The sequence below is a fragment of the Parasteatoda tepidariorum genome, chromosome 4 (genome assembly GCF_982258835.1).
Source record: "Parasteatoda tepidariorum strain Cologne lab strain chromosome 4, Ptep-v5.0, whole genome shotgun sequence".
NCBI lineage: Eukaryota > Metazoa > Arthropoda > Arachnida > Araneae > Theridiidae > Parasteatoda > Parasteatoda tepidariorum.
The window spans coordinates 97,219,715-97,246,413 of NC_141758.1; the positions used below are offsets into that span (position 1 = coordinate 97,219,715).

The following is a 26,699-nucleotide window of genomic DNA, read 5'->3' on the forward strand; positions in this document are numbered from 1 at the left end:
AACGAATTTCGTAAATAGTTAAGAAATATTATGTCATACTATTTTTTTTCAAAGGAAAAAAAAAACTAGCGTCTAATGTATCCAGCTTTTCCAATACTAATTTTATTTTGGATACTATACAGTTGGGTCAATGTCACCTTAATGACACAAAAAAGACATATGGAACAGAGAGATAAATTACAACCATGCCAAAAGTGGGATCCAGGAGTTGGCAAAAAAAAAAAAAACGCAAATTTAAAAGTCACATTAACTTGGTATTGACTGTTAAATAAATTTTAGAATTAAAAAAAACTCAAGTTAATTCATTTTTATTTTTATACATAACCTAACTGAAGGAACCTATAAAAATGTTTATAACAAAATGTAAGTTTGTAATTTATTCGTATGTGTTGCATTACTTTTTAAGTTTATATCACTCGGTCTTACTTACATAAAGAAGAAAATGATATTTGCGTAAAATTTCCACGAGCGAATGAAATAATATTTTTACGTTTTTCTACAGTTTTGAGTATGTTGGAAAAAGATGAAAAGGCAAGCCTCATTTTTTTCTTTAGATATTACAACTAAACCTAAAGGTTAACCACCTCTGAAATAAAGACTTTAGTTTTTTTTCCCTTTATATTTTTGTGGATATAAGTAGTAGTAAGCCTGTAGATAATTTATCTAATATTATCTAGAACATTGCTCCTAACCTATTATGACTAATTCGCCACTTTTAATTATTGTTTGTTTTTCATGAATATATATATATATATATATATATATATATATATATATATATATATATATATATATATATATATATATATATACATATATATATACATATATATATACATATATATATATATATATATATATATATATATATATATATATATATATATATATGTATATATATATATATGTATATATATATGTATATATATATGTATATATATATGTATATATATATATATATATATATATATATATATATATATATATATATATATATATATATATATATATATATATATATATATATATATATATTTGTTCAGGTTTTAATTATTTCTAAACAAGATCCAATTATTTAACTTATTATGGTATTATGACAATTTAACATGTAATTCAACATATAATGGTTAACAACAGAAAAATAGAAAATTATGATTTACAAGTAGCATACATTAACTATAAGTTTCAAAGCAAATTATATTTTATGAAAACAGCAGAAATGAAAATCGTACCTCTTGTACATTCTGAAAATTCTTGTATTTGTACGATCGAGTCCTGTAAATAACTTTCAAATATATATTAAAAATATTTCATTGCTTAAAATTTAAAATAAAATATTGCATGCCAGTTAAATGCCTTTAAAATTCTAGTGTAACTGAGTACATATAATGGTGGCAGCTACTTTACTGCGAGATAGTGTAGCAAAACATTTTTAGTGTTTCCTTACACAAGGAATTATCCTCGTTTCTTGGTGCATATGAACACGTATTGGACACACCACTTTGTAAAGTAGTTTCCACTATATTTAGTGTTCTTTAGATTCACGGTGTTGTTTAGATTCAAGAAAATATTTTATAGTGCATGAGCCTGAAAATATTTAAGTAATAGGCGAGGTAGTGTAAAAAAAAAACAAAAACATTTTTAGTATTTCCCTGCGCAAGGAATTATCCTCGGTTCTTTGTGAATATGAACACGCATTGGACACACCACTTTGGTGTAAAGTAGTTTTCACGACATTTAGTGTTCTTTAGATTCACGGTGTTGTTTAAATTCAAGAAAATATTTTACAGTGCATGAACCTGAAAATATTTATATCAGGGCTTGGAAAAAATCTGAAATTTTACCCATCTCTGAGGACGGCTTGTCCAACAATGTACCCGTCCTCCTTTGAAACTAAGTTCAAATATATAAAAGTATAAATAAAAATATAATTTTCTTTTTTATTACAAACATTTATAAAAATTGCACAATGAATTAGTTGTTGCTAGGATTACATTATACAGTAATAAAAGAAATACTAGATTACTAATTGTAACCTAGTATTTGTTTTATGAAATAATTTCTTTCTTTCATGAAATAATTTAAATGACAAAGGGCAAGTTATCTGGAATGTCAATTTATCCGAGGGTGTTGCGTTTTTTAAATGAATCAAATATGTTTGCCAGTTTCACAATCAAGCCAATGACTTACAGAGGTTTCTGCCCAGAAATCTGAAAGGGGTTTTCCATTTAGATACATGTTCATAATTGCGTTTAACGCTTCTTGTTTAAGACCAGTACGTAATGTGTTTTTTTGTAAGTTCATTGCTGAAAAGCCCATTTGAACAGCTGCAGTACTCCCAGACAGAGAAAACATCAATTCTAATAACAAATATTGAAAATGTATCACGAACATTAACCGAAAAATGGCCGTCCGCACTGATGTCGGATTCGAGAAATTCGTTGTCCGCGGGGAATTTTTGACAGCCGAGGACGGGCGGTTTTTCGAGCCCTGATTTATATAATGGCGCCCGTGGCTGAGCGGTAGCGCTTCGCGCGGTCGTGCCACAGGTTCCTGGTTCGATCCTCAGGCCCGGCCAGGCTGACTCAGCCTTTCATCCCTTCAGTGGGTCGATAAATGAGTACCACACATGCTTGAGAACTAAACACTTGGGGTTCCGCGTTCGGCTGAACACCTGACCAGAACATCTGCTCCTGCACCCCAGAGCCCAAGATCAAGAAAACTGAGATGAGCACAGTAGGCCTTGGCCCTCTATGGGCTGTCACGCCACTGAATTTAGTTTTCTAGATTTATATAATAGGCGAGGTAGTGTAAAAAAAACAAAAAACATTTTTAGTGTTTCCCTACACAGGGAATTATCCTCGGTTCTTGGTGCATATGAACACGTATTGGACACACCACTTTGGTGTACAGTAGTTTCCACTTTATTTATTGTTCTTTAGATTCACGGTGTTGTTTAAATTCAAGAAAATATTTTACAGCGCATGAACCTGAAAATATTTAAATAATAGGAATTGAGCAGGAAGATTTTGTACTAATCTTTGATTAGTACTAATCTTCGATTTTGTACTAATCTTTGATTAGTACAAAATCTTCATAGGCTCGTTAATTTCAACTCTACAGGTCTGGTTGGAAATATGAAGTAAACCACGGCTGAAATAGATTAATCAAAGACAAAAAGTTTTGATACTTGTGTGTAATTAAAATAAGAAAAATATGACATGAATTTCTTAAATGAGAAAAAAAAAATCTACATGATCATAACTTACACGCAAGGAGTATTGCTGCATTTTTTCAAACAAATATTTTGATTTTCTTCTGTTATTTTTTTATCTAAAAAAATAATAAAGCTTCTTCAGTGTAGTGTGTCATAAAAGATATGGTTTTAAAAACTATTCACTTGGTTTCTTAAAAATGTTTTTTTTTTCAAAACGAAATATTAAAAATAATGTTGAAGGCATCTTTTTTTTCCGATTTAGAGAGAATTATTAAACTTAAATATAATTTAAACATATTATTCTGATGAGAGTGTCTAAATATTAGATTAGCAGCTAAATTTCAGCCGTTTTTTAATTTTTTTAATTTAGTAAAAGTATTAAGTGTAAGCGCTTTCTTTTTTTTACGACAGTTTCCTTGTCATTTTGACGCAAATTTTCGTGCAAAAAATAGTTTAATCGCTTTTCATCCAATTCAACTTGACGAATAAATTAAGGTGCATCATTGCTCTCAAAATATCATTTAACTTTTTCGGGTTTTCTTCCAAATATCGTAATTCTTCATGGGAGAGAATATGTTTACACCCTTTTCAGACACCTAGCAACAAAGAGAAAAAATGAAAATTAGGGTTAACAATGAACTTTTTGACAAAATTTCTTTTAAATAGAAGAAATTTCTCTTTTCTTCTTTTATGTTAAAACACTTTTAATACACCTAGAAAGAGAGAAGAAGATAAAAATTTCGTTTAACAATGGAGTATTTGACAAAATTTCTCTTAAATATCGTAGCTCTTATATGAAAGAATCTGTTCAAACTCTTTTCAAACACTCGGAAAAAGAGAGGAAAACGGTAAAAATTTCTTTAAAAAAATGGAAAATTTCTCCTAAATACCGTAGTTCTTTTTTGAGAGAATCTTCTTAAATACTTTTCTTACTACTTGCAACAGAAGAGAAAATGACAGAAATTTTCCTAAATAAGGTATTATTTTGTGAAGTTCATATATCATTATGAATCCGTTTAAATTTTCAGTCAACTAGCAATAGAGAGAAAGGTATTGAAAATCTCGCTGAACAGTGGTATATTGGACGAAGTTTCTTCTAAATAGTGTGTTCTTTTCTGAGACCATCCGTCCAAACTCTTTTTATACACATAGCAACAGAGAAGAAATTGATTGAAATTTCCTTGAACGATGGATTGTTTTCCAAAAGTTCTTTTAAATAGTGTGTTCTCTTGTGAAAGCATCAGTTCCAACTCTCAAGGTAGGAATAGTACCTTCTTTAAGAAAATTGATAAAATTTTCCCTAAAGAATTTCAGTAAATTTCCTCCAAATATTGCAGAGTGCTCCTATTTGAGAGAGAATTCTACCAAAATCCTCTCAGTTACATAACCAAGGAGTGGAAATTGATAAAATTTTCCCTGAAGAATTTCGGTAAATTTCCTCCAAATATTGCAAAGTGTTCCTATTTGAGAGAGAATTCTATCAAAATCCTCTCAGTTACATAACCAAGGAGTGGAAATTGATAAAATTTTCCCTAAAGAATCAGTAAATTGAGTAAATTTCCTCCAAATATTGCAGAGTGCTCCTATTTGAGAGAGAATTCTTCCAAAATCCTCTCAGTTATATAACCAAGGAGTGGAAATTGATAAAATTTTCCCTGAAGAATTTCGGTAAATTTCCTCCAAATATTGCAAAGTGTTCCTATTTGAGAGAGAATTCTATCAAAATCCTCTCAGTTACATAACCAAGGAGTGGAAATTGATAAAATTTTCCCTAAAGAATCAGTAAAATCAGTAAATTTCCTCCAAATATTGCAGAGTGTTCCTATTTGAGAGAGAATTCTTCCAAAATCCTCCCAGTTATATAACCAAGGAGTGGAAATTGATAAAATTTTCCCTAAAGAATTTCAGTAAATTTCCTCCAAATATTGCAGAGTGCTCCGATTTGAGAGAGAATTCTTCCAAAATCGTCTCAGTTACATAACCAAGGAGAGATATTTGATAAAATTTTCCCTAAAGAATTTCAGTAAATTTCCTCCAAATACTGCAGAATGCTCCTATATGAGGGATAATTCTTCCAAAATCCCCTCAGTTACATAACCAAGGAGTGGAAATTGATAAAATTTTCCTGAACAGTGGATTATTAAATGGAATCCGTTTCTCGAATATGAGCAATATCGTATTTCCACTTATTTACAATTATTAACTTTATAGAAGGTTGGAAATATGAATCATATTTTACTCAATATGTCATGAACCTTACCTTTTTCACACAATTTTCCCATGTGACTGATACTTATTGAACGTGGTGCACATCCATATTGCTCCATATGAAGATTGAAGTGGCAAGTTTCTATGCAATCCTAAAGTAACACAAATGACAAAATATTAGTAAAACTTGCATATCAGATAGTGTCACAAGCAACTCATGCATTAAAATTATGTTAAAAAATGCACCAGAGCAAATCAAGTAAATCAAATTGAACTAATTACATAATTAAATCTATAACAATACAATAACTAATAGTCTGCATTGAATAGATAAAATATCGATTTTTCTATATGTTGAATTACTTTTTATCTCTCACAGGACCTTCTATGGGCCGAAACGAATGTTGCCCCCTAAAATTATTCCTCATAAGACAGACATCCCACTAGTTTATTTCAAAATTGGCGAGTCACACTTCCCTAGTTTCCCTTGTAAGCTATAATGTGTTTTTTCTTGGACAAAGTCATTATTTGTGCTTTAAAGCACTGGTCGATAATCACAAAATCAATACAAATTCAAAATAAATATTTGTTTACGTCATTAACGCATGCGCAATGCGAGATAATGTCTGTGTTGGACCGACTGCTCACGCTGAGCTACAAAACGGTATTTTTATGGCGTCAGAATTATATCAACTTAAAGTTGACGTCCAGTTAAGAAACTTCTCTTAAGAAACCAGGCCTTGAGCTAACAAACCAGTATTTTGTTGGCATCAGGGTAACGTCAACTTAACGCTGACACCCAGATAAGGCGCTCGTCCTAAGAAACCAGGCCTTAAGATACCAAGCAAGCACATATACTATCGGTTTCAATCAAGTTTAGTCTTGATGGCGCAATGCAATAAATCACACCATATAATTACGGAGGTTGTGCAACTAAGCCATACCATTAAGTCCAAGTTTTCATCTGTACTTTCTACAGGATTAAACAATGTGCAGTTCGTATCATAAGGATAGGGTAAGAGATGTTGCTCTACCTGTGAAAGAAAACTAAGTTAGAATTTTAAAGAATACTTTTGGTTGTGCGGAAATGAATGACATAAAATCTACTAGAGGGTGGATTTTAATTTATTAAAAAAAAAAAATTAACTGGATAGTTAGGAAAAAGGTGGCAAATATGCGAGAGTTCTGTTATGTTCAAGACTCTACAATCCCTGATGGCCAAATTATTAAACTCACCATAAGATTCTATGTAAAATCCTAATTATCAGGTGATACTATACAGCTTTATTGTTCTGATGCCGCTGAAACCGGTTTGCACTTGTTTCGTTCGCGTATCAATTGATTAACATTGTAGTGCGACACGTTAGAAATAAATATAATTAGGAAGTATATAAAAAATCTCCCGAATAAAAATCTATTACACGTATGTTTAAATATACTAAAAGTATTGCATCTAAACTCTTGCAAAACACGTAATTATTAAAAAACCACAGTTTCTCTAATAATTTGGTCTAATTATTATAATATACTAATATAATACCTGATATAATAAATATTCTATAGTTATATTATATATCGTTTAATTCAACCAATTGAAACACGAACGTAACAACAAGTAACTAAACGTAAAAGAACGTAAACATGTGCAAACCGGTTTCATCCGCGTAAAAACAATAAAGCTGTATAGTATCACCTGATAATTAAGATTTTACATAGAATCTTATAGTGAGTCAAATAATTTGGTCAGGGACTGTGAGTCACATGTTGAGAAAAAGGAAGGTTTCTATCAACTGACGTTTCTATCAACTGAAGGTTTCGATCAACTGCGGGTTTCGATCAACTACTGTGTGTATTGCTTCGTTAGGATGTCTGCATTCGCATTCTGAATGCCCAAACAATTTATAACGTTTTTTGCCAAACAGTTCTTGACTATGTAACGTTTTAAACAAGACTGCTAGACAACTGTATTTCAGTTCGAATGAGGTTGTTCCGGGGCTGGTCAGTAATAGCTGGAAGCAGGAGCTTGACCCCTATTTTACGTTTTTGTAATGATTTTTGTGTAAAACTGCATTAAAACTGATCCAGAAATAGTTCGAAATCTAATGATTCACTCACTTTTGTTGAGCTCACTAAAAAAAAAAAAATCGTTTCAAATGCGCACGAACAGCCAGATCCTAATGTGGAACAATGGTATTGAATGGTATTTCCAGCCAAGGGATGCTATGAAGGTTTCAACTTTTATGTTGTATCCTACCTCCCTTAAAAGTTTATCACCGCTGTGAAGAATCACCTTGAAAATTAAATGGGAAGATTTGTCGGGAGGACAAATGAACTCTAAATACGAGATTCCAAGCTTTTTTAAGGTCATAACAGAGAGCTGGTATGACACTGGCATCCCAGAAACTTTAAAAGTATCTGAAAAAGAATATACAGTCTCTGCCCAATTTATTAGACACACTATAAGATTTTATATGAAATCTTAATTATCAGGTGATACTATACAGCTTTATTGTTTTTTATGTGATTGAAACCGGTTTACTCTTGCTTACGTTAGTGTATCAATGGGTTAAATTAGACGATACATAATATAAAATTGACGATAGGATAAATTAGACGATATGTTATATAAATGTAGAATATTTATTACATCAGGTATTATATTAGTATACTATAATAATTAGATCACATTATTAGATGGAACGCAGTGTTTAAATAATGACATGTTTTGCAGGATTTTGTATGCAATACTTTTATATTTAAATGTACATGTAATGGGTTTTTATACAGGAGATTTTTTATATACTTCCTATTTGTATTTATTTCTAACGTACTGCATTACAATGTTAACCGATTGATACAGGAACGCAACCAAATGCAAACCGGTTTCAGACGCGTAAAAGCAATAAAGCTGTATAGTATCACCTGATAATTAAGATTTTACATAGAATATTATAGAGCGTCTAATAATTTGACCAGAAACTGTATTGAAGGGAAAAAAGACCCATGATCTATTGTAGAAAAATAGACTCAAGATCTATCTTTTAAATGGTTCTGTTAGATTATGTTTTAAAAAAGTATTTCAATTTTTCTGAAAAATAAAGGTTCTTATATATAGAACTGAAACGATAGTATTCGTGCTTTATTTATGCTGGTTTTCAATTTAGTTTAGGAGTCATTACCTCTTAATATCGAAAACATAACTCACATAATCAGTAACTTGTATTTCATGATATCCGGGTACTTGAAGTTTGATACCGTGTCTGAATGGATTAACGAGTCTTCTGGAATCATGTATAGCTAAATAAAAGGCTGGCGCAACACTTGGATCAAGATATTCATCCCACTTGGATCGTAAATTAAAGACAATATCTGCGAAATAAAATGCTTCATTATTTTCACTTTAAAATAAATAACATGTGTTGCACATTTCATTTCTTAGGATGAGAGCAAGATTTTTAGAATAAGATAATAGGCATACATAACATAAATAGATTGTATCAGCTTTTATTTAATCCTTCGCGGTCGTGTATATATATATATATATATATATATATATATATATATATATATATATATATATATATATATATATATATATATATATATATATATATATATATATATATATATATATAAAATAAAAATAACAAAAAACAAGGGGAAAAGGAAGAACAAAAAATTTTTCATCAGCTCACACGATTATATCCACAAAAAAGAGTGCTTTCTAATATTGCATCAATATAGCCAAAGCAAAATATATTAATACAATAGTGTGAGAAGAACTCAAAAAGTTTTACAAAAAATTACAACAAATAAAATAGAACACAATAAGTAAAAATATCCCGTAAAGACAGAAAATAAAATATAAAGGACAAACAGAATAAAACATGAAATGAAAACTATAAAGCGAGTAGCGAATTCAAAAAAACTTACATGAACGGGACACTTTTGAAGAATGATTTAAAATATTTTCGTAACAAGATTGCCAGATTGCAAAAAAATGAAAACAAAACTAGGGGAGTTTTGTATTAAAGTGCATTCTTGCTGCATTACTGAAGTGCGTTTGATTTGTTAGTTACCAAGGATGGGCCCGAAAATGGATGTGTGCAAGGTAATATTATACTGGATAATTTAAAGAAGTTGACAATAAAAATTTTTAGAAAATAAATATTTATTTAAGCAAAAAATTTATAAAATGGAAAAGAGAAAGAAACATGAATTGCCTGTTTCCACATAATTTTTGCCACGGATTTGACCGAAATGAATTTACACATGGAAAAATTATATAAATTAACAAAGAGATTTTTTTTAGTAAATTATTTTAGCCACGGATTTGCCCGAAATGGATTTGCACATGGAAAAATTATATAAATCAACGAAGAGAATTTTTAGTAAATATATCCACAATAATATACGATTAACTCAATGACTTTATATAGAATTTTATTACTTTAGTTGGGTATCCATTGTTTTTTATCTCCTTTTTTCATTGTTCTGTAATTTTTCCCTTGTTTTCTCTACATTTTGAACTTATTTTATGAGTTCTATTTACTTGCAGCTTATGTTCAAAAAATAAAACTTATTGTTTTTCTTAATTATCTTCGTGTTTTTTTTGTTTTTATTTATTTTGCTATATATATATATATATATATATATATATATATATATATATATATATATATATATATATATATATATATATATATATATATATATATATATATATATATATATATATATATATATATATATATATATATATATATATATATATATTTAAGCAATTACTTCTCAAGAACTGTTCCGCCGATTCCCAGCAAATTTTGGATTTCGTCATTTAAATTGTTGCAAAAATTTGCTTTTGGATTCAATTCCCTCTCATGACCATTTTCCCCCTCCCCTCTTACCTAAACATAGCTGCCTTACTACTGCCTATGTACTACGCTTCTAAAATTTGTTCTAACGGCAATCTTCTTAATGAAAAGCTCTTTTACCTAAGTAGTATATCTGTTGATCTTGGATTTCTTTATAATATTGATGATTTCATCATCAGACATCTACAGATCCATCAATAGATTCCATCTGTCACGGAATCGAACCGTCTTTCTAATTCGAAATTTATTGAGCCGTGATGGCTCAGGGGATAGAGTGTTCGCCGTTCAATGAGGTGAACCGAGCTCGAAGACCAGCGATGGCTGGTCAATACGAATTCGGCATCCGGCTTGCACCGACCACAGTGCAGAGATGTAAAATATCCTCAGTGGTAGACGGATCATGGGACCCTTGTCGTTAGACTAACCGTGGGAGGTTTTCGTAATTTTCCTCTCCATGTAACCCAAATGCGGATTAGTTCCATCAAGAAGTCCACCACGAAGGCAATTTTCTCCCAATGCTTGATCCAGGAGTTCCCTTTTCCTCTAGATTGGGTTCAGAATTTCAAGGCCACGAAGTTGAACATTAGTAGTCGTAAATCGATTGATATTGTTTATATTTGATGTAATGTTTGTTTGTATTTAGTTCACTTCTAAGTACCGCTGTTTTCCAGATTTCTTATTCAGTGTTCTCCCTAATAGTTAAAACTCTAATTTGAAACTTTTTGAATATGTTTGCTTATGTGATTGAACTTTTGCGCGCACTTCGAGTTATCGGTGTGTCCCCGTATACCCCCTTGTGGGGGCGGGGAGGGGTTAAGCTGGTTATTAGTAGTTGTAAACCCAAAAAATTGAGTTCGCTGCTCAACGAGGGTTCTGAAACTTCATTGTTTTACTTTATTATCTGAAAATCAATACCCAGATTGGAATGATTTTGAATAAATCGGAGTTTGAAGCCGTTTTCGCCCTTGTAAGCAAACTAAACTTCAAGACCCCGATAGTTGTTAAAATTAGAAATTCTCTGGCCTATTTATCAAATTAGTTGTCAATGTGGTTTTGGGTATATTGGATAAACTAAAGAGACCCTTAAATTTTGACTTAAAGAAAGTTAAAAACATGTCAAAAATCAGGATATTAAAATGTCTTCCCCTCGCTTCATGCAGTCGGAATTCTAACCACAGGTTATATTGTGCTAAAATCATTAAACACTGTTCTTCAACAACCTACCTTGATTTCTGGGAATCATTCCTTATTTCGGAAAGCCTAATATTTCTGTTCATGATCTCTCCCGTGTCTTATTTTCTTCAATGTTTGGGTATGAGAGTGACGAAACTAAATTAGAATAGAACGCATGTTTCTTGTCTGCCTTCTTCTATTATCTTGTTCAAGTTTATTCCTCTTCCATTACTGTTTCAGACACTTTTTCAATAGCGCAGCGTGTTTGTCTCTTTACTTTTCTTACATCCATTTTGTGTTTAGACACTGAGGGATGTTTTTGTTTATAGAACTGAAACTTCAGTATGTCTATTTCTGTATCTGTGCTCTAACATTTTTCGATCAATATGTACGTAAATTAACCGAGAGAAAAATTTGTTGGGAAATCGGAGTGCAAAATTGATTGGAAAGACGCTGTTATAGTAAAGTTGCTGTTCAATTATAATAAATATGCGTTTTTTACTAACCTTTTAAAGTTTGAACTGTAGTCTGATTTTTCATAGTAGTTTTGATTATATTTCTGTTAATAATTGTCCTATTAAAATTTGTCCAAAACTTTATACCATACTTTAATGCATAGGACATACAGACTGCAGGTTCTCCTTCACTGTCAGCAAACGGCACCTCGTTAAATAAGCTTAATGAGAGCAAAATTAGATATAAAAAACATGTTAATATAAATATCTAACATTGACATTATAAACAACAACTTAACCAAGCTGAACATTAAAAACGCAAAAACCATTGGTGAACTTAAATTTTAAACATAGGCGCGTTTAATAAAATAGATACAGCCTGAAATGCGTGTTAAAAAATGGACTATTATAAAGCAAAGTCATGTGACATTGCAATAGTTTTTTAATTCATAGTTTCCGTTTTTAGTACAAACGATTTCTAATAGATGGCGCTGCAAATGGTAAATGGAAGAAATAACGCATTAAAATTAATAAAAATGATTTAACAAAATTTTTGAAATAATCACCGTTAGTCAAACAATCAAATCTTGCATCAAAATAACATTTTTATACAAAAAAAGAAGAAAATATATAAATAAAATAAAATGAAAAAATCGTATAAATAATATAAATAAATATATATAGCAGCATATATTTATAGCCCCATACAAATATTTATGGCACCGTATATCGAAAAAAAATTCAACTTAAACATTGAACTCAGGGGAAAAAATTAGGCATTATCACATGAATTTTCAGCAAGAATTGTTTTATTAATTTAACTGTTTTCCTGTAATAAATATATTTGTGTATCTAAACATCAAAACTGCTCGCGATAGCAAAACCAAGAAATTTCTCTTGATGTAAAGTTGCCCTCATAAGTTTTTTTTTTGTTTTCCGTATCATAACAGGAATTTTGCTTCGAAAATTTAATTTGTTCGAAAGCTACAACAATTTTAAGTGGTGTCGAGTGGCTCGGAGGGGAGGAGGTGGAAGTAACAGTTTGATAATTATATAATATTTATAATTTATATACAAGAACTATATTTACAGACAATAAGCTGTTACATAGTTCTACCTATCAGGCTTTCTTGGCGAGCACTGTCGCGCTCTTTGTTACAAAATCATCTGTACATAATTACTACTGCCATCTAGCGGCGAATAATTTTCTTTTAAATTAAAAAAAAATTACAAATTAGCGTTAACAATATATATATATATATATATATATATATATATATATATATATATATATATATATATATATATATATATATATATATATATATATATATATATATATATATATATATATATATATATATATATATATATATATATATATATATATATATATATATATATATATATATATATATATATATATATATATATATATATATATATATATATATATATATATATATATATCATTATATATATATATCATTTCTCATTCCTTGTCATTCCACTTTAAATATAATTTCATAAAAGCAATCGAATTAATAATTAAGTAATTTAGGATCTAAATTTAATTACAGATTTCAAAAATGTTGGCATCTCTTTGACTCTTTCACGGAACCCTAGGGTTTCAAAAATTTTTTTATACGGTAAAATCTTCACTTTCAAATGAGGAGGTCAAAAATCACATGGATCAGCTTTTTGCCAGAAAAGAAACATTTAAAGAATGTGGTTTCATGCTACTGCAGGAAATATGAAAAAAGATGATAGACCAGAATAGACATTATACATTTTAATAAAATATTTATTCACTATAAAAAAACTGAATTGCCTTCCAAACAACACAGTATTATAATCTATAATGTTTTCTACTCATTAATTTATCCTTACCTTCGATCATAAAAATGTAAGAAATTATTGTCGTCTACAAACGTAATAAACTGTTTAAATTCATCAACTGCTCTTTGCCAAGTATAGCAATCATCTCCGCAAGCGGGATTGTCTTTAAAAACCTGCAAATTAAATTCAAATGTGAAAAAAGTCTTATGTTCTTCTAATATAGTTTACATCATGCCATAACTTACTTCACATAAACCTTATGAACCATACGATCGGATGGAATTAGAGCTGGCAGTAATGGGTGCTCTATATACAGTATCTGACCAAATTATTTTACGCAATCAAAAGATTCTATGCAAAATCTTAATTATCAGGTATAGTGTTTACAGCTATCCAGCTTCAGTGTTTTTACTCGGATGAAAACGGTTTGCAATTGCTTACGCTCCTGTATCAATTGGTTAACATTGTAATGCAATACGTTAAAAATAAATACAAATAGGAAGTATATAAAAAATTTTCCCGAATAAAAACCCATTACACGTTTTTAAAATATAAAAGTATTGCATATAAACTCGTGCAAAACATGTCATTATTCAAAAACTACAGTGCGTCTAATTATTTGGTCTAATTATTATAATATACTAATATAATGCTTGATTTAATAATTATTCTATATTTATATAATATATTGTCTAATTTATCCAATCGTCAAATTTATATTATATATCGCCTAATTCCGCTAATTGATACACGAACGTAAACAAGTGCGAACCGGTTTTAGTCGCGTAAAAAGAATAAAGCAGCATAGCACCACCTGATAGTTAAGATTTTAAATCGAATCTTTTAGGGCGTCTAATAATTTGGTCAGACACTATAGTACTGTTTCTCAATCCAATTTACTTGGCTGAAATTATCCCAAAAATCGAAATAATAATTTGGACTATTGACGTAATTTTTACAGATACAAAATTGTTGTACCCAAATTTTGTATCTGTAAAAATTATGTCAATAGTAGCCAATAGAGCACTTTACCGTAGAACAGTTTAACAAGGACTAATACTGCGTAAACTCGATCCCTTTATCTGCGCACTGAAAGCATCCAGTGAATCTTCTGTGAAACGTGTCTTCATGATTAGTCCACTGTGAGAACACAGAAAATAATTTAATAACATTGCCGCTACAGAACAGAAATCATGTTCGAATTATTATTGATGTTATACTTCTTATGCGACTTCCAACAAGGTTGTGTTAAACGTTTAACGCTACATTTTTATTGGCCGGAAAATCACGTGGTAGAATCCAGTTTTCCCTCATTCATTTCTAAATTATTTTGCTCTCACTAGCATAAAAATATTAAAAGTCATAAAAGTATTGTTTTTCTATAAATATTTTTTTAGTTTGATTTGATACACATATAATTTAATAGGGTAGTGTTTTTTATTTTCAAATTCAGTGGATAAAAATTGTAAAAAATGAGTGAAAACAATTCCACAGAATTTTTTATATACTTCTTATTTGTATTTATTTTCAATGCGACAATGCGACGGATTTAAGGTTATGTCAAGGTACGTCTCTTGTGAATATCAATTGATTGTTAGGTTTACTCTTCTGAATTTACATTATGACGCATTCACGTACATTATTAATACAAATACATTTTCCAGGGCGAGACGATGAGGCAACCACAAGCACTTCCACTGGTTCAAGAGGTCCACGAGGGAAAAATGCAAAATATTACCGTGATTACAGAGCACCGAAGAGAGCGGAGCAGGAAAAAGAGTCGTTGAATAGAACTAGTGATCCTTCTACGACTGCTGATTATTCTACAATTAACGTCGCAGGTTGCGAAGTTTAACTTCTTCCGCGCGGAGGGACTCCACGCACTATTTTTTTTGTTAAGTGTTTCGGTAGTTAAAAGTCGGCGGAATAGAGGTGATGATATTTTACCGATGATCAGTGCAATAGTCACTAGCGTAAACAAAACCACGATCTGTTGTAACGGAAATTTAATAAATCCACTATGTTTTTCTAGTGTCAACTGATTTTTTATTCAACATTATTTTCAACTTGAGGGGATTTATTTGTCGACTATGTCAACCTTCATCTATCAAAAGGAATGGTATCAAATTAACATGTGTTATATACTAGTGATTTGGTATTTAATATTTATAGTCATGCTACATTACTCCCATACCAGAATTTCATCTCTAATAGAATTTGATGAGCGAATACCATTAATTGATTCATGCTGTTTATTTATTTATATCAATTTTTGCTCATTATATTTTCTTCCTTTTTTTTGTAGCATTTCGCTCAATTTTTTTCTTCATTTTTTTTGCTCATAGCATTTTCTTATTAATATTTTTTTACCTTCATTTTTTTTCTTCATAGCATTTCGCTCATTATCTTTTTTCCTTCATTTTTTTTTGCTGTTTTTAATGACTGGGAGATTTTATTTACTTCACCGGATTTTTTTTTTTTCTTTTCTTTCTTTGAGCAGTATATATGTCACGGCGAAAGACCGAAATCGGTGGTTGTTGACTCTCACCGGTGAATGTCGACAAACACCAAATAAGTCGGTGAATGATCGAATATTTCATTACATTCTTGTACATTCGGACCCTCACTGGTGTATGTCGACAATCACAGATATGCTTTGGTGAATGTCCGAAATATTTATCACATTCGATTTGATATGAATTTATTCGTGGATATAATTACATTTATTCGATATTTTAACCCTACACTGATGTTTTTTTAAACTTAAGTGCCACTGCCCGGTACACCCTACACTGATGTTTTTTTAAGGTTCAGTGCCACTGCCCGGTATACATTTGCCCGGTATACCATACACTGATGTTTTTTTAAGGTTAAGTACCACTGCCCGGTATACATTTGCCCGGTATACCATACACTGATGTTTTTTAAGGTCAAGTGCCATTGTCCGGTATATATTTGCCCGATACTCCAAACACTGATGTTTCTTCTAATCTATCGTCAGTAAGTATTAAAATATAGAATAAATGTATTTATATGAAATAAATATAATAATATTAACGAATAAATGAATATAAAATTGGATATAACAAATATTTCGGACATTCACCAAAGCGACTATGTGATAGTTGACATTCACCGGTGAGAGTCAGAAGTAAGGGTATTTACCAAATATTTCGGACATAAACCAAGCGACTACGTGAATGTTGACATTCACCTGTGAATGTCGACATTCTCCAGATTTCGGTGTTTCACCGTAACATCACGTTACGGTCACTACGGACCTTATCACGTCCGTAGTTCACCATTGAATCGACTGTGTCAACTTTCATCTGTCAAATGGTATGGAATCAAGTTAACATGTCTTATATACTAGTGATTTGGTATTTAATATTTATAGTGGTAGTTGCGCCACAAACTTTCCCCTAATGTAATCTTGAATTTGAATACCTTATAGTTCAAACTTGTTACCATTCAAAGTAAATTTTATTTCGAACACTTTATACTTTTCTCCGAAATTGTTACACTACTTACAATATAAAATGTTTGTTGAGCATTTTTGGCTTCATAGTTTTTTCGTTACATTTGGTGTAATGCAAATGCTTATATAACAAGAAATGCCGGCCAGGGGTCAGCGTGCCTGACTGCGAAGCTAATGGCTGCGGGTTGGAATCCCCCGCTCTGGGCATGGATGTTTCTCTCTATGTGATGTCCTCTGTTGTGTGTGATGTGTGAATGTGGCCCACCCTATGAACGGGTTTGAGGCAGTGTTGCGTGGGTAATGTGGCTCGCCTCCGTGACTTAGGTTCACAGGTGTCCACTGGGTAACGCTAAATGAGCAACACTTCCGGCATCTTCCGAGGTGAAGAACGAGAGTTCGCTTGGTGTATGTCCGAAATATTTGCTAAATACCCTTATTTCGGACTCTCACCGGTGAATGTTAACAATCACATAGTCGCTTTGGTGAATGTCCGAAATATTTGTTATATATCCAATTTTATATTAATTTATTCGTTAATATTATTATATTTATTTGATATATTTATATTTATTCCATATTTTAATACTTACTGACGATAGATTAGAAGAAACATCAGTGTTTGGAGTATCGGGCAAATATATACCGGACAATGGCACTTGACCTTAAAAAAACATCAGTGTAGGGTTAAAATATCGATTAAATGTAATTATATCCACGAATAAATTCATATCAAATCGAATGTAATAAATATTTCGGACATTCACCAAAGCATATCTGTGATTGTCGACATACACCAGTGAGGGTCCGAATGTACAAGAATGTAATGAAATATTCGATCTTTCACCGACGTATTTGGTGTTTGTAGACATTCACCGGTGAAAGTCAACAACCACCGATTTCGGTCTTTCGCCGTGACATATATATATATATATATATATATATATATATATATATATATATATATATATATATATATATATATATATATATATATATATATATATATATATATATATATATATATATATATATATATATATATATATATATATATATATAGCAAGAAATCTGTGAGTGAGACTTACTCCAAGATATGCGTCGTCGAGATTGCAATAGTTAGGATACTCGTCGCATAACTCCTCCTCTGTTTTAAAAAACTCACATTTATGTGGCTGTTCTTCACAAACAAGTTTTCTATTTCGCCTTCAAAGAAAAAAAAATACATGAATTATAAACATTGAAACTCACTCACAAGAAGTTTAAGAGGGTTATTTTTTTTCAAGGTCCGATCAGTCGCGAAATTGAAACTGCAGTGAAAATCAAACATGGCTTTTCCCATATGTGTTGTGCAGTATCTCCAGTACACCCATTTTATTTTATTTTATAAAAGTCGTTGAACAGCCAACTCAATTTTTAGGTTTACGACTACTAACGTTCAAATCCGTAGCCCTGTAACTTTGAACCCAATCCAGAAGACAGTTCTATCACTAAGGATATTTTACATCAGCACTGTGGTAGGTACAAGCTGGATGCGGAATACGCATCGACCAGCCGTAGCTGGGATTCGAACCCGGTTCCCGTCATTGGAAGGCGAATGCTCCTTTCCCTGAGATATCACGGCTCTAGTATATCCGTTCTATATTTTATAATTTTATAACCGTCGTTGAACAGTCGACCCAATTTCGGGTTAACGACCTCTAATGTTCAACTCCGTAGCCTTGCAATTTTGAACCAAACCAGAAGATAAGGAACCTCCTTGATCAGTACCCACAGAGGTATGATTTGTTATGGGAACATGGAGAACTTAGAGACTCGATAGATTTAGCGTGCATCAATCATCATTTACTACACTGGGGACAAAGGAATTTAGACAAAGAATTCGACATTTTCCGCACACATACGTCACAGCCCGTTTTACAATTAGGGTTCATTGTGTACATCATCCGTTCATCCCCAGATAGCAATTTTAACCTGAACCAGAGGTCTATCAATCTTCGACCCAGTACCCAGTTTTGTTATGCGATCTTTGAGCACCTTCTTTATATATATATATATATAACATAAAAGGCTTCAATTAATCTTTTTATGTTATTCCTTTTCTGTATATTATTTTCTTAATTTATTGTTCAAAACGTAACGCTTTCTCATACTTTTAAATTCACATCCCATCCCTTAATCTATTTTTGGTTCAAGTATGCATTAATTAAAAGTAAGACATTTTTCCCTCTGCTCTTTCTGGGAATCGCGCGACCTATTTAATAAACCAATTGCAATTACTAAGTTGTCCCTTATTCTCTAAAATGAAACATTTTACGAATTTACTTTGCAAGATTTTCCCTAACTTATGTTGAAGAGCACAACGATTTCGTGTCCACTTTGACAAACTGTCCAATAACTAATAAATAAATCTTGTACCCTCCTTCCCTGCCTAAGACCTCTCTTTATCTTTCCACTCGGCAATGACTTTATCTCTCTCTTTATATATATATATATATATATATATATATATATATATATATATATATATATATATATATATATATATATATATATATATATATATATATATATATATATATATATATATATATATATATATATATATATATATATATATATATATATATATATATATATATATATATATATATATATATATATATATATAATCTACTTACCGATTTGCGTCACATATAGTTATTGCAGGTCGCTCTAAGTATAATGGCTTCTCTATCATTTGTATTGAAGTAGTTTCGTAAGCAAGATACTGTGATGCATAGTGATAAGTAAAGTATAGAAATCCGATGGAATTCAAAAGAAATATCATCAGTTTTATCCATTTTTCTGTCAGGGACTTTGACATGGCGACATCTGCCACAGAAGAAATGAACGACCTTCTGAATATCCGTACTGCGGGCGACGTTTCATCCATCCCGGGTTTCTTTTTCTTTCCTTTCCGTTGAGTTCTAATTTCAAACGGCTGAAGAGCATTGCTTCTTTTCTAAAGAAAACAAAATAAAACATAGTTTCAAATGCAACTTCAAAATAATGTGATTGGGTTGACCCTTATGAACGAGTTCGGCCAATACCTCCTAGAGAGGAATCAAGCCCCACAACGGGTTACTGTAGGCGATGATGACGTAGTAGAGTTAGGCCCAGAGGAAAACCAGTCAGGGTAGCTATTTTTTCGAAAAAATCCGAATCTGATCAAACGAGCCATTGGCGATATTCTGAAGTATTGTAACCTGTGTACACATTCAGCCAATTGGCGAATATTTTTGATTAGAATTTGTAAACAACCGTCGGTGTTCTGATGTAAACGTTCTTCGTAAAATTTATATTTATTCTACAAATGTTATAAATTTCAGCATTAATTTAATTCTTAGTGTTATGAATAATGGTATTTAAATGCTGTGTACCAAACTGCAGAGGAAATTACAAAGTTGATGGTACAGAAGTATCTGTTTTCGGATTTCCCAAAGATGAAGAATTACGTAAGAAATGGCTTGCCGCCATACCAAGAGATTTTGAAGTTACAAAGAATTCTAAAGTGAGTAATATTTGTTTTTATTTTTAAAAATTTAATTATGATTCTTTATTATATTTTTACTTAGAGTAAATTATTTTAAATTGTGGATAAATTAATCGTAATAATTAAGTTGTTCTTATCAATCATATCGAAACTATTGTAATAAATTTTGTGTATAATGACAAAATAACTATATAGCTATTTTTATATATATATATAGTTATTTTTATAGAGTTTTATTTCATAAAAATATTAATAATTTTAGTATTTTATAAAATTTTTGCTCAAACTTTAAAACATTTTTGTTTGACCGCAATATATTGTAACTGCTTAAAGCAATTTTTTTTTATTTGATTTTGAAATTTAAATCTCTTAATTTTTCTACAAAAATCTATTAATTTTTCATGCATGAATATAGTATATAATATTTATTTTAAATGCACATATAAATAATGTATTCATTTTGTTATAGGTATGTGAGATGCATTTCAAGGAAAATGACATTAGGAAAGCTGTGGAATTTGTTTGTGAAAAAACTGGAAAGAAAACAGTTGTGCCCTATGAACAACCAAGGTTAACAAAGGAGGCTATTCCATCTATATTTCCTGGATGTCCAGAATATATGACCAAAAATGAGCCAATTCGAGAAGAGCCAGAGGCAAAGAGAAAAAGAATTGAAATGTGCCAGTTGGAAAGCGTCCTTGCTGAAAGTTTAGAACTTTATGAACAACATAATGTAAAATTTAAAGTAGATACTCTAATTGAACTGATAGAAAAATCTAGTTTAGTGGATTTAAATGGTGTTTTTAATCCGGTAAGTATTGAAAATAGTTTTTCTTTTGTGAAAATCAAATTTGTTGATCAGGTTCCCACATATATTACTGTAATAGTTGATCAAAATTTATCTTTAAGTGTTTTTATTGATAATGTAAAGATTAAGAAACTTCATGATTTAACATTTCCTCTAATCATCAGTAATGTTCAGCAAATTTCAAATGTTTTATGTTATTTAAATAAGTCTAATGATCTAAAGTTTGATAATATTCCAAATCTTATTAACTCTATAACTGTCCAACTTACAGAATTAGAAAACTTAAGCTCAGATAATCAAAAATTAGGTATTAACTTTCTAAAAGAGCAGCTATCTTTACTTTTTACTCAAAAAAATCAAAACCGATACTCTACAGACTTTCTCATTTTTTCTTCATTGTTTTTATCTATATCTCCTCATGCATATAATTTTTTGAGAAGCAGTGGTTATGTTATTCTACCGCATCATTCAACTATAAAAAAATTGATTATGTCATATGATATTAGTCCTAAAAATGAATCCACTGAGGAAAACTTCTTATCTTACATTAAACAGAAATTTGATTATTTAACTGATTCAGATAAAACCGTTACTGTTATGATAGATGAAGTCCATTTAAAACCTTTTTTTGACTTTAAGGGTGGCGATATATTAGGAGCATCATATAATTCTATTGAGGCTGCTAACTCTGCTTATGTTTATATGGTGCAGAGTGTGGAATCAAGTTTCAAAGATGTTGTAGCAATAATGCCAGTAAAAACCGTGAATGCTGATGCACTCTATGAGTTTATTAAAAAGACATTAATTGGTCTTGAAACTATAGGTTTTCATACATTTTGTGTCATAAGTGACAATAATTCTATAAACCGCAAGGCAATGTCCAAATTTTCAACACCTCCTAAAGTTCAGGTTGAATATCCACACCCATTTGATAGCAGTAGAAAATTATTTTTTATTATTGATAGTGTTCATATAATTAAGTGTGTTAGGAACAATTGGCTAAATCAAAAAAATTATAATTCTTGTATGTTTTATCCAGAATTTCAGGTAGATGTTACTAATGATATTGACACTAATGATAATGTAAAAAATGTACCATTAAAAACTGCTTCATTTCAAGCTTTACGTAAGTTACACGAATTTGAAAGGTCTAATTTGGTTAAGTATGCACCCACATTGATTACAAAATCTCTTTTTCCTTCTAACATTGAAAGACAAAACGTAAAACTTGCTTTAAATATATTCAATAGACAGTTAATGGGAGCTATAAATTCACTTAAGGAAAAATGTAATATTTTAGATCTAATATCAACAGCAGAATATATAGAAATTTTTGTAAATTGGTGGGATATTATGAATGTTAGAACAGTAACTAAAGGATTTCATAAAAGGAATGAATATCAAAAGCCCTTGAGATTAAACGATTTTTCTTTTAGATATTTAAGCGCATTTCTTGAATGGTTATCATTATGGGGCAAAGCTATTTCTGATACTGGTAGATTAACCTCAGAAACTCACTTAGCTCTATCTTTAACAACACAAGGCATAAAAAAAATTTGTCGCTATTGCACTGAAGAGTTAGGTTTAAAATTTATACTGGCAGGTAAATTTCAAACTGATAGTTTAGAAGCAAAGTTCGGTAAATATAGACAATTAGCTGGCGGCCAGTATGATATATCAGTAACTCAATTATATGAATCAGAAATGAAGCTGAGGCTTCAATCTACTTTGCCATTGATTTTAAAATCAAATGTTTTTGGCTATGTTAAAATAGATTTAAACAATATTGAGAACGAATCTGAATTTCTTAACAGTAATTTACTATGCAATAACAAATTTGAAATAAATGTAACAGAAGAGGATTTGCAACAATCTAATAGAATTATGCCTGTTATTGTTTACCTTGCTGGTTATGCCGTTCATTCAACATTAAAATTCCTTAAAAATTGCCCTTTTTGTAAGTTATTGTTAACAAGAGATGAAGAAATTCTTTATCATGAAAATAACATTTTGATTCACCATCAAGATCGTGGTGGACTAAAGTACCCTGTGGAGGAAGTTATAACTATTGGCTTGTACTCTTATGTAATTATTTCAAAACTATTAACTGAATTTGAAGAAAATTTTTTAAAAGTTCATAATCAGAGAATTATTTCTTTAAACATAATCAAAGCTGTATTGAATGATGAAGAGAAACACTTAAATTTTGATTATTGTGATAATGAACATTCTTCATATGTTGTCATTCATTGTATTGTAAAGAAATTTGTAAACATCTTATTAAATAACTATTGTAAATTGAAAAATGATAGCATTTGTTATGCCTCCCATTCAAAAGCTAAAGAAAGAAAATTAAAAACACTTATGAAATCCACTAAAAATCTAAGTTGATAGGTAAAAATTATACTTTTTTAAATGTTACTCAAAGTTCAACATATTTCAGTAAAATTTGTGTTTACATTTTATTTATCATTTTTTGAATTTGCTACTTAATAAAATATTTGTTATCTAAGGTTGTGATGGGTAAAAATTATACTTTTTTAAATGTTACTCTAAGTTTAACATATTTCAGTAAAATTTGTGTTTACATTTTATTAATCATTTTTTGAATTTGCTACTTAATAAAATATTTGTTAAAGGTTGCTTACTTTATTTTAATTTATCAGTGTGATGGGTAAAAATTATACTTTTTTTAAATGTTACTCAAAGTTTAACATATTTCAGTAAAACTTGTGTTTACATTTTTATTTATGATTTTTGAATTTGCTACTTAATAAAATATTTGTTATCTAAGGTTGCTTACTTTATTTTAATTTATCACTTCTAACAATCACACTTCCACAGGAAAAAAATACAAATTATAATCATGCTTTTGATATGTTTTTTTTTTCTATCTAAACCTTGTTTGAAGACTGCATTTGATTTTCTAAATTTTCCTAAGCTCATTTTATGTCATTGTTTAGATACAATTTCTAGTTCTAATAACATGCAAAACATAATCATTAAAATCCGAAATAATCATCTACTAAAAATTTAAGTATCGTATTATAAAAATGAGATCCCTTCTTAGTTTTATGTCAAAACTATAATAATAATAAATGTGCAAAATCCCTTGAAAAATATATTTCTTTGTTTTTAATCCATACATTTTAAAACAAAAAGCTAGACAAAATTTTCCAATTTATAAAATAAAACTGGTATTTAATACTTAAAAATATATTTTTTTCATTCACACATCAGTTATTTTTGTTAGAGTTGCTTTATTTTTATTGTTAATCATTTCTGAAAACAAATATATTAAGCATTTTTACACAATTTAAGAACATTTAATCTAGACAAAAAAAAATATATATAATAATTTGTAGCAAGTAAAAATTAGTAGAAAAGTAACGAAAAAGTGTCGAGAAACGGAAGAAAAAAAAACCCGTCATCGTCAGAAGTGATCAGCGAATCTGGGCCTAACTGTTTGAGTCATCGTTTTGCGTACTTCGGCTTTCTTCCCATCTAGGAGGTATTGGTTCGGCACGCAATCGAATCGTGCTTTATAATGCCCGCAAACGAATTACGTTCGGGAGTAAGATTTCGACCGTAATGGCTAGTAACGAGTACTACTCGCGTTGTGAAATTTTTCCCCAATGCGCGCTGACGAGCTGAGCTCATTCGCCATTATTCTGCATTGATTATGTTAAAAACGAATCCTACTCGCGAAACGTAGTTAGTTTTACTGCCTACAGATGGCAGTACGGGTTCCATGAATTTCTTTTCATAATTTCTCTCCCTCCGGCATTAATTTTTCTCCCTCCGGCTTGTTTCATTTATTTTTTTTACCTTGTTCTTTTTATGCGTATTTTGGCGTGTTTTTTTAGGGTGTTTGAAAAGTAAACTGGCTGAAAAGCGAAAGTTAGATAATTATGATGATGATTATGATTGTGATACAGAAAGCTTATCAAGCTTTGAGTCTGATGAAGACTTTTATTAGAGTATTTAGGTAATTACTGCATTTAAATGCTTCATAAAGTTTTACATTAGTTGTATTTATTTAGTCCTTTCAATTTAATATCTGTCTTATATTTATAATTAACTATCATTTATATAATTGATTATAATCATTTATAATTTACTATTAAAAATTATCATTTATAATTTACTATTAAAAATTATCATTTATTAATTCATAATGTTTATTAATTCATAATTAATTTATAATGTTATTTATGCACTACAAATACTTTAGGAAATTTTTAAAACGCGTGAGGCGAGCTATCTACGATATCGCCATCAGAGAAGGGTGACATTTTCGGAAGAACAGCGGGGAAAACAGCTACCTGCTTGCTCCTAATACTGCGCGAATTAATGAAACGAAAACTGCTCATTTCCCTGACCGTCAAAGGATTGAATAATGTTAAAAATTGTACGTAAATCCTCATTATCAGTTATTAAAGAGTTTAAAATGAAAATAATTCGAAAATTCAGGCAATGTGAAACTTCAGCATAAGTTTAAAACTCAAGTTGAAAATACAGTAATAGTATTAAATGCTTTCAACATGGCACATTAACTCCCAGTATAATTGTAGAACAACCCCTGAAAGCCAGACCTACATCATTGAATGAAAACTGAAATTTTTTATACGCAAATACACTTCATGGCAGTTAGCATGTGACAAAAATGTGTAAAAAGTGATTATATACTTGATTACGAATTGAATTGTTTTCTTGACCTTGGGCTCTGGGGTGCAGGTTTCCACATGGAAAAATTATATAAATTAACAAAGAAATTTTTTAGTAAATAACTATAGTCACGGATTTGCTCGAAATGGATTTGCACATGGAAAAATCCATTGTTTTCCAGCTCAATTTGCGTTTTTTTCCTTCATCTTTTGCAATTTGGCCTATGTCTGGCCCGAATAATTTAGTCAGAGGGGGAAAGCAGCTGAAAGTTTGTTCTTCATATCGATAATTTCGCTTCTTGCGTTTTTGGCCAGAACTAATTGAGTAATTTTAAACATCTTTGCCGTCACATATGAAACTCGTTTAATCAAAGGTAATTTCGTGCGAAAAATAATTTTCAATAATTAGATATTATTATTTATTACTTAAATTTAATAGTGGGCGAAA

The 26,699-nt window shown here is 30.3% G+C and overlaps 1 protein-coding gene across 1 annotated transcript in view; it reads right to left on the minus strand.

Moving 5' to 3' along the window:
• LOC107452262 (uncharacterized) overlaps nucleotides 1-26,699 on the minus strand; it is a 72,344-nt gene that overhangs the window by 7,407 nt on the left and 38,238 nt on the right. Inside the window, exons 14-22 of the mRNA XM_087161770.1 lie at nucleotides 19,923-20,245; nucleotides 18,330-18,447; nucleotides 13,818-13,939; nucleotides 11,979-12,148; nucleotides 8,631-8,794; nucleotides 6,370-6,459; nucleotides 5,478-5,577; nucleotides 3,270-3,333; nucleotides 1,233-1,275 (exon numbers count right to left, since the gene is read on the minus strand). Of these exons, the coding sequence (XP_087017896.1) occupies nucleotides 1,233-1,275; nucleotides 3,270-3,333; nucleotides 5,478-5,577; nucleotides 6,370-6,459; nucleotides 8,631-8,794; nucleotides 11,979-12,148; nucleotides 13,818-13,939; nucleotides 18,330-18,447; nucleotides 19,923-20,245 (1,194 nt within the window). The remainder of the gene's footprint in view (nucleotides 1-1,232; nucleotides 1,276-3,269; nucleotides 3,334-5,477; nucleotides 5,578-6,369; nucleotides 6,460-8,630; nucleotides 8,795-11,978; nucleotides 12,149-13,817; nucleotides 13,940-18,329; nucleotides 18,448-19,922; nucleotides 20,246-26,699) is intronic.